Source organism: Mytilus californianus, unplaced genomic scaffold (assembly GCF_021869535.1).
Source record: "Mytilus californianus isolate M0D057914Y unplaced genomic scaffold, xbMytCali1.0.p SCAF_27, whole genome shotgun sequence".
Taxonomy (NCBI): domain Eukaryota; kingdom Metazoa; phylum Mollusca; class Bivalvia; order Mytilida; family Mytilidae; genus Mytilus; species Mytilus californianus.
The window spans coordinates 3,048,016-3,057,256 of record NW_026262676.1 but is presented as its reverse complement, the minus strand read 5'-3'; the positions used below and the strand labels follow the sequence as shown (position 1 = coordinate 3,057,256).

Sequence of the window (9,241 nt, the reverse complement as noted above, 5' to 3'; positions counted from 1 at the left end):
TGTAAATTGTGTGAACATCAATATACATAGATAACTAAGAACATAATAGAAAGCATTTAAATTTGTCTACCATTTGTCTCTACTCAAACATTGAATAAAATAACATGTGACATAAATCGTTCTTATTCTAAAGCATATTTGATATCAACAGGGACCCAGGGTATGTGGTACAGCTTCTCAAGAAAAAATGCATACAAATAATATCATTTTAATATGAGGGCACAGTCCTGAAGACTTTATTTTCCAATTACTTTCTAAGGAAACTGATCTAAGGAACCTTAATAACAAGCTTTAAAGTGAATATATGCACCATATTTTAACAGTCATTTGTTGGATTTGCAGAGTTAACTGATTCAATTAATTAAGATTGATTTATTGCAACAGCAGCAGCTACCAAGTCATCATCTTCAGGTACTATTTTGTTGTTGTTACTTGCATTAGCTGATACCAATCGAGAGAAGAAAGCTGTAATTTGAGTACTATTCAAGCATTCATTTAACTGAAAAACCCGTCTGCCCTCAGTATCCCTCATAGATTTCATTTCTGATGCAACATCATCTGGACTGCATATGTTATTACTTTTTTCTCCTTCATTGAATTTCTCAATAAGGAAGTTTTTTATCTTGGTAGGAAATCTATTCACCTTTCTGGCCCTTTTTAATGCCCAACCCATAGGAAGGGTTTCTACAGCTTGTTGATTATCTGTACATTGGCTGGCAACATTTTTCTTCCTTGTAACAATAACATTGTTGCAGAGTTCTGCCCATTGCTTGCGAATGATATCATATACGGATTCTCTTTCTAATCTTAAATCATGTGTACCTAATAGAACATGATTTTCTAGAGTTCTGTAGGAAGCATAATGCTTAAAACAACCTGGTTCTGGGCAATCAAAGGAGAGTGTTGTCTGTAAAGCAGATGAACTGACTGGTCTTATTGTTGTGGTCTCAGTACTCATTTCATTTTCTACAGCATTACTTTCAGCTTTTGTTAACTTGATCTTTCCTTTGACCTTTGATGGCAGAACAAAATCTGTTACAAGAGTACATCCAGTTTCATTTTGACAATGGCCTGATAATTTGGTTAACTCACTATAAGTCATTGACAACCCATCCCCAATACCATAAGCTTTTCTGAATACAACACCAGATTCTGTGTACTGAACATCGTTGTAATGTGTGACATTTTTTAAATTATGAGTCTTGAGAACATGTTTTGACGTTTCAACAATAACATGGGCCACTTGACATCCAGCTACACCTGTAAGAAAGGGAATTGAACTTAATATTATGTAATAAACAGCTGCGCCATGAGCGCATGATACGCCCGTCGTCTTGTGTGTGAATTTTTATGCAATAAGCATAAATAGTTTCTGACATACGGCGTGACATGCGAAAACCCCCTTTTTTTTTACAAAAAACTCAATATCTCTAAAATAAATTTTGAATCAAAACCAAAAAGTATACAGATCTTAAGATTAATATAACTAAGAAGCGTGTAAAATTTTAAGCAATAATCATGAATCGTTTTTGAGATACGGCGCGACATGTGAAAACCCCCCTTTAAAAAAAAAAATCAATATCTCAAAAATAAAATTTTGAATCAAAACCAAAAAGTATACAGATCTTTAGATTAATATAACTAAGAAGTGTGTAAAATTTTAAGCAATAATCATAAATCGTTTTTTGAGATACGGCGCGACATGTGAAAAACCCCTCCCCTTTTTTTTTTTACAAAATACTCAATAACTCAAAAATAAAATTTTGAATCATCACCTAAAAGTATACAGATCTTAAGGTTAATATAACTAAGAAGTGTGTAAAGTTTTAAGCAATAATCAAAAACTGTTTTTGAGATACGGCGCGACATGTGAAAAACCCCTCCCCCATTTTTACCAAATACTCAATATCTCTAAAATAAAATTTTGAATCATCACCAAAAAGTATACAGATCTTAAGATTAATATAACTAAGGAGTGTGTAAAGTTTTAAGCAATAATCATAAATTGTTTTTGAGATACGGAGCGACATGTGAAAAAATACACACACCTTTTTTAGTTACTAAGTCCCGTAACTCAAAAAGTTTTAATCTTATTTTCACCAAAAAGTATACAGATCGTTTGACCATCATAAGAAACAACTATGTTAAGTTTCATGAAATTTGGATAAGTCATTCTCAAGTTACGGTGCGACATGTTTACGCCGGACAGACAGACGGACGGACAAAAATTGACGGGCGTATAAAAACTTAACAGATGCAATGATTATGTTTTGACCTTTGAAACTTATGTAACACATACTATAGTTTAAGGTGATTTTGTTTATAGAGCTGGTAAATTAAAAATGTATTCGTGTACACCTATTAATCTTTTGAATAAGTCAACTGTCAATTAAGTGATTGTCTCTTGTGCTGTATTTCATAATTTTTTTTTTTTAAAGTTTACTCTGCTATTGAGTCAAGGCTTCACTTTGAAGCTACACTGTGACCTATAATTGCTTAAATTTACTACTTTAAGTCTTGGATAGAAATATGTCTCAATGGTAATCATACCACATCTTCTTATGTTTATAGAATAAATTCACAATGTACCTTTTCCATAATCAATTGCAGTTTTCATGTCATCTGCATTTAAAATGTTATTTCCAGTTGCCTCAAAGGATCTCATCTTGGTTCTCATATGAGCAATTTTTGAGTCACAGTAGGACTTTCCAGCCTGAATATGAATATGAATATTGCTTTATTTGAATACCTGCAAAAAATCAAAAAAATAAACATGTACAAAGATTTGAGAGAGACTGCTTATAAATATCTTATTAATTCACTTTTATAATAAAGTTCAAATATCACCAAAGCTTATATTTTGAAGTATTTTATTTATTTTAATAGCTTTGAACTAGGTTGAAGTTTCTGTTTGTATTCTTAAATATTTTTTTGTGTCTTTTTTTCTTGTTCAGATAATTTTATGATCTTTTGAATAAGTCTACTGTCAAAGGCTTTTTTATATTTAGCACATATGATTGCAGCATATCAAGATATTGTTTTAAATTTGTACTGTGATGTAGTGCAACTTGACCTAATAGCATAACTTTTTTTGTTTTTTTATCATAACAGTTCTTTCTAAGATGCACTGTTTTTTCCATATAGAACTTGTAGGACTAAAATGATAATTGCAATATAAAATAAAATGCTCCGCTGGGCGCAGCTTAATACGACCGCAAAGGTCGAACCCTGAACAGTTGGGGCAAGTATGGACACAACATTCAAGCTTGATACAGCTCTGAATTTGGATTGTGATGAAATATTTGACACAGCATAGGTTTATGACACAGACAGAATGTGGTCTAAGAACTTAAAAATGTTAAATTGGACATTTACCTATTTTGTCCAATATCCAAAATCTAAATACATGGTTAGATTCAGCATATCAAAGAATCCCAAGAATTCAATTTTTGATGAAATCAAACAAAAGTTTAATTTTGGACACTTTTGACCGCAATGTGAACCAATTTGATAACGGGGCCCAAAAATCAAAAATCTAAATACATGGTTAGATTCAGCATATCAAAGATCCCCATGTATTCATTTTTTGTTGAAATCAAACAAAGTTTAATTTTGGACCCTGATTTGGGCCAACTTGAAAACTGGGTCCATTTTTTTAATTTACCTATTATGGTCCAATATACAAAATCAAAATACATGGTTAGATTCAGCATATCAAAGAACCCCATATATTCAATTTTTGTTGAAATCAAACAAAGTTTAATTTTGGACCCCAACTTGGACCAACTTGAAAACTGGGCCAATAATCAAAAACCTAAACACATGTTTAGAATCAGCATATCAAAGAACCCCAAAAATTCATTTTTTGTTAAAATCAAACAAAGTTTAATTTTGGACCCTTCGGACCTTAATGTAGACCAATTTAAAAAACGGGACCCAAATTTAAAAATCTAAATACATGGTTAGATTTGGCATATCAAAGAACCCCAATAATTCAATTTTTGATGAAATCAAACAAAGTTTAATTTTGGACCCTTTTGACCTCAATATGAACTAATTTGATAGCGGGGCCCACAAATAAAAAATCTAAATACATGGTTAGATTCAGCATATCAAAGAACCCCATATATTCAATTTTTGTTGAAATCAAACAAAGTTTAATTTTGGACCCCAATTGGGACCAACTTGAAAACTGGGCCAAAAAATCAAAAATCGAAATACATGTTAAGATTCAGCATATCAAAGAACCCCATATATTCAATTTTTGTTAAAATCAAACAAAGTTTAATTTTGGACCCTTTGGACCTTAATGTAGACCAATTTGAAAACTGGACCCAAAATTAAAAATCTAAATACACGGTTAGATTCAGCATATCAAAGAACCCCATAAATTCAATTTTTGTTTAAATCAAACAACGTTTAATTTTGGACCCCAATTTGGACCAACTTGAAAACTGGGCAAAAAATCAAAAATCGAAATACATGTTTAGAATCAGCATATCAAAGAACCCCATATATTCAATTTTTGTTAAAATCAAACAAAGTTTTATTTTGGACCCTTTGGACCTTAATGTAGACCAATTTGAAAACTGGACCCAAAATTAAAAATCTAAATAAGCGGTTAGATTCAGCATAAACATAATTTAAAAGCAGTGTAAGGGAAGTAACCAAAACGTTGGATTACCTCCCTTACACTGTTTTAAATTATCTTAATTGTTCATTAACCATTACTTTATACATAATTGAAAAGCAGTGCAAGGGAGGTAATTCAAATGATGTATTTGATTTATCTCCCTTACACTGCTTTAAATTATGTTTTGTACTAAAGTATTTGTCAATTAACCAGGACAACCTTGTTTTTCCCCCTTTTTTGCCCCTAATTCCTAAACCGTTTGAGCCATAACCCCCCAAAGCAAATCCTAACCATCCCTTTGTGGTATGGAAATTTGTGGTATAATTTCATAGAGATCCATACACCGTTCCACAGTTATTGTCTGGAAACTAGAAAATGCTTATTTTTGGCCCCTAATTCATTAACTGTTGGTACCATAACCCCCAAAATCAATCCCAACCTTCCTTTTGTGGTATTGAACCTTATGGTAAAATTTCAAAGAGATCCATTCACTTAAACTAAAGTTAGAGTGCGAAAACCAATGTGTCTTCGGAAGACGACCCCAACGCCATACCAATATACGACCGCAAAAATTTTTTGCGGTCGTATAAAAAAATAAAAATTCCACTTTACATTCAGTTAAGCTCTGTATTAGTTGGTGGGGAAATATGAAATTATATCTCTTACCTGTTCTATTGCTAATTTGAGGAATAGCAATCCATACTTGTCCGCAATGGTAGCAGCCTGCGTTATCAGAGCGAAGAAACATGTCTGTCACCTGAGGTAGTTGGATTTTAACTGTTTGCAGCACGTGTTCCAACAGTGATACCACTGCAAACCAATCTTGTTGAACATTCTCAAGAACATGAGTAAATGTCCTATGCTGAAATAAATTATTGTAATAATGTATTTATCTGATATCATTCTTACTATCCAAAACTTGTTTGTCCTTAAAATACTGTAAAAAATGAGTTCTTGTATTGTCCATTGTCTTTGAACACTTCATTGAAAACCTTAATTAATTGTTACATTTTATTAATATCCAATATTTGTTAACATACAATTACAGTGTTTGCCACCTTAAAATCAAGTTTTACATCGGACTTTTATAAGTTTGTGAGTGAATTGGTCCAGTTTATACAACAATAAATTCCTTTAAAAAGGCGTTTAATCCTACAGTATTTTCTTTTAATGAATATATTGTCCAAATTTACACTTCTGTTGAAATCATTAGTCATACTAAAAAGATATGTGTATCATATTGATTTCAGAATATAGTACAGTGAATCAGACAAATGCTTTTTATTGCTTTAAAGATAAATAATAATAATGAGGTTTTATTATCATAAAATTAGTTACCCCAATTTCACCACTTTCATCTCTTTAAATGCAGACACTGACATGCCAATGTTTTCCCCTTTGGCCAAACCAATCTGTCCAAAGTAGTGTTCATGGGTCATGTTTTGTCTGGTCGGGGTATTGGGCCAGCAGATGTCAAAGTCAAAGCTGTCGTTGAAGCACGTGAGCTAAGAACTTCAGCAGAAGTTCGTAGTATTAGGTCTTGTTAATTATAGTGCTAGATTTATTTCTGACTTGGCTACTATTTCAGCTCCGCTGCGTGCACTTACTCGTAAAGATGCCACGTTCACATGGGGTAAAGATGAACAAAGGTCGTTCGATGAGCTAAAACGTCGTCTTGCCCATGCGGAAACTTTAGGTTATTATGACAAGTCGGTACTGACTACAGATGCTAGTCCAGTTGGACTCGGAGCCGTGCTCATACAAGAACAAAACGGTGAGTTGCGCATTATTTCTTACGCGAGTAGGAGTTTAAGCGATACGGAACGCAGATATTCGCAGACCGAAAAGGAGACTCTAGCCTTGGTATGGGCGTGTGCAAGGATTCATGTTTATATTTATGGAAGCCAGTTCGAGCTCTTAACGGACCATAAACCGCTTGAGGGTATTTACTCTACGAAGTCGAAAGTATGTGCTCGAATTGAGCGCTGGGTTCTCCGTATGCAACCATATACATATACTGTACGGTATATTCCAGGACCGAAAAATATAGCCGACTCGCTTTCACGTTTGATCAAAGAAGGAAAAACAAGTGACAATCGGGGAAAATGTAACTGAGGAATACGTTAAATGTGTAGCTCAAGAATCAACACCGGTTGCGATGACAACACGCGAAATCGAAAGAGCTTCCGAAAACGACCCTGAATTAAAGGCTGTCCGAGAATGTCTTGTTCACAGTTAGTGGCACCGTATCGAGTTCAAAGAATATCTACCGATTCGAAGTGAACTATGCTCTATTAGTCAATTAGTACTTCGGGGTACTCGTATCGTGATACCTATTAGTTTACGGGAACAGGTACTTCAGCTTGCTCATGAAGGTCACCCTGGCATTGTTGTCATGAAAACGCGTTTACGAAGTAAGGTCTGGTGGCCAGTGATAGACAAAAGTATTGAGAAGTTTTGTCGAAGCTGTTACGGTTGTCAATTGGTAAGTCAGCCTAGTAAACCCGAACCGTTAAAGCGTACATATATATGGCAACAGTTAGCTGCTGATCTGTTAGGACCGTTACGGAGCAATCAATATACGTTTGTATTAGTTGATTATTATAGCCGCTATTTTGAAGTCGCTGTTACTAAGAATATTTCGTCCGAAAATATTACGTCGTTGATTTCAAATTTTTGCTTGACTCATTGATTGCCGTTATCAATTCACACCGACAATGGACCCCAGTTTGTTAGTCAAAATTTTAAGAACTTTATGTCCGAACATGGTATAGTCCATCATAGAACAACTCCGTTATGGCCACAGGCTAATGGCGAAGTAGAGCGCCAAAATCGTTCGATAATGAAGCGTGTCAAAATTGCGCAAGGTGAAGGTCGCGACTGGAAATTCGAACTGAGTAAATTTCTAATCATGTACCGTAGTACTGCTCATTCTTCAACAGGAGTAAGTCCGTCCGAATTACTTTTTGGTCGAAAAATCAGAACAAAGTTACCTGATTTGATTCATTATAATGTTAATGATTTTGAAGTACGTGACCGAGACGCCGAACAAAAGGAAAAGGGAAAAATATATGCCGAGAAGCGTCGTGGTGCTTGCGAGAGTGATATTCGTGTCGACGATCAAGTTCTAGTCAGGCAAGACCGTGGAAATAAAATGTCTACACCTTTTGTTCCATCCCCTTTAAAAGTGGTTAAGAAAATTGGTAATAGTGTATTGGTTGAATCTGATCAAGGTGTTCAATACAGGAGAAATGTGACACATTTAAAGAAATTTATAGAGAGAGAAAATAATGATTTATCTTGCTCACAATCTGATGCAAACAAAAATGTAGTTAATACAGAGTCTTAAATTATTTCTAGTCACAAAGATGATTATGAGAATTTAACTGAATCTAGCAATTTTGATGAAAATAAGTGTTTAAGTTCTCGTCAAGATGAAACTTGTAGTATGAAAGATAGACCAGTCAGATTGAAAAGATTACCGTCAAAGTTTGACGAATTTGTCTTGAAATAATGTGTACCATTATGAACAATTATAAGTTACATGATTTTTGTTATAAAGGTATTAATAACAAATGTTTTTGTTGTTGACATATTATTGACAATGTTGTTTATTTCAATTTTTATCTTTAAACAAAATTGACATAGGGTAGTTCAATTTTTATTTGAAGTTTTTATTTGTAAAAAAAAAAAATGTCAAGATGTTTTCAAATCTAAAAAGAAGGAAGAGATGTAGTGTTTGCTATGTATGCTTTAGTATATCAGTATAGAAAGAGAGATAACTCTGTTATCTGCTGGAACAATGTATGTGAACTGCTTGTCTCCCTTTGTACTGTGTTATATACAATATGCAGAGTTTCCGGTTATGTAATAAATGATGTACCTTCAATGGTGTTTGTTTGTATGCCATTATCAGGGCTATCAGGTTTAATCCGAATGTTCAATGCCACAAACAGTACATAAATGTCCAGCAGGAAGTATTTCAAGATACCCAGTCTAATTTTGTTGAAGTACTGAAAAAATTTAAAACATGATAAAATAATATTTTTATTATACAAATATTTGGGCTTAAGGGCAACACGTTATGTTACAGAAAACTCCTTGGCGTCATTGAATAAAAAGAGATGAATGTGAACTAACTGACGCCAACATTATACTTAACTATCCGAGCAGTATGCGCTGCACACTGTGTGAATGCTTGAGGATATTTTTCTCGAGTATCATGTAATTCACTCAGTTCTGTCATATTGTAAATCAAGAACAAAACAAATTACATACTACCTGCAGTTGACACAAAACACACAGTATGTACATAAAATGATAGTGTGTTCTCAGATAATTAAGGATAATTTGCCGCTAAAATACTGTGCCTGAGCTAGCCACATATCTTTGACAGAAATGCGTCACCATAGGGGTATTTGCATACACGTGTGTGTACGACAACCAGTCTACTTGTCTCAGAGTACTTTAGAAGGCCATTCCCGAGCGGTATAGCCTTACTTGATTTTCCACGTGGTACCGCATAAGAGTAAATCTTTGTGGGCATAGACCGGCGTGAAATAGAGCTGTTGAGCAATCAATATGAGACTATTCCTCGTTAAGGTACGT

The 9,241-nt window shown here is 34.0% G+C and overlaps 1 protein-coding gene across 1 annotated transcript; it reads right to left on the bottom strand.

Annotated features, from left to right (window-relative positions):
- Positions 1 to 361: 361 nt before the first annotated feature.
- LOC127732766 (uncharacterized) lies at positions 362 to 5,335 on the bottom strand. Its single transcript, XM_052241954.1, has 3 exons — positions 5,300 to 5,335; positions 2,590 to 2,749; positions 362 to 1,260 (listed from the first exon to the last, which is right to left on the bottom strand). The coding sequence occupies exons 2-3, from the start codon at positions 2,675 to 2,677 to the stop codon at positions 362 to 364; spliced, it is 987 nt and encodes a 328-aa protein (XP_052097914.1). The 5' UTR covers positions 2,678 to 2,749; positions 5,300 to 5,335.
- Between the last annotated feature and the right edge of the window lie 3,906 nt (positions 5,336 to 9,241).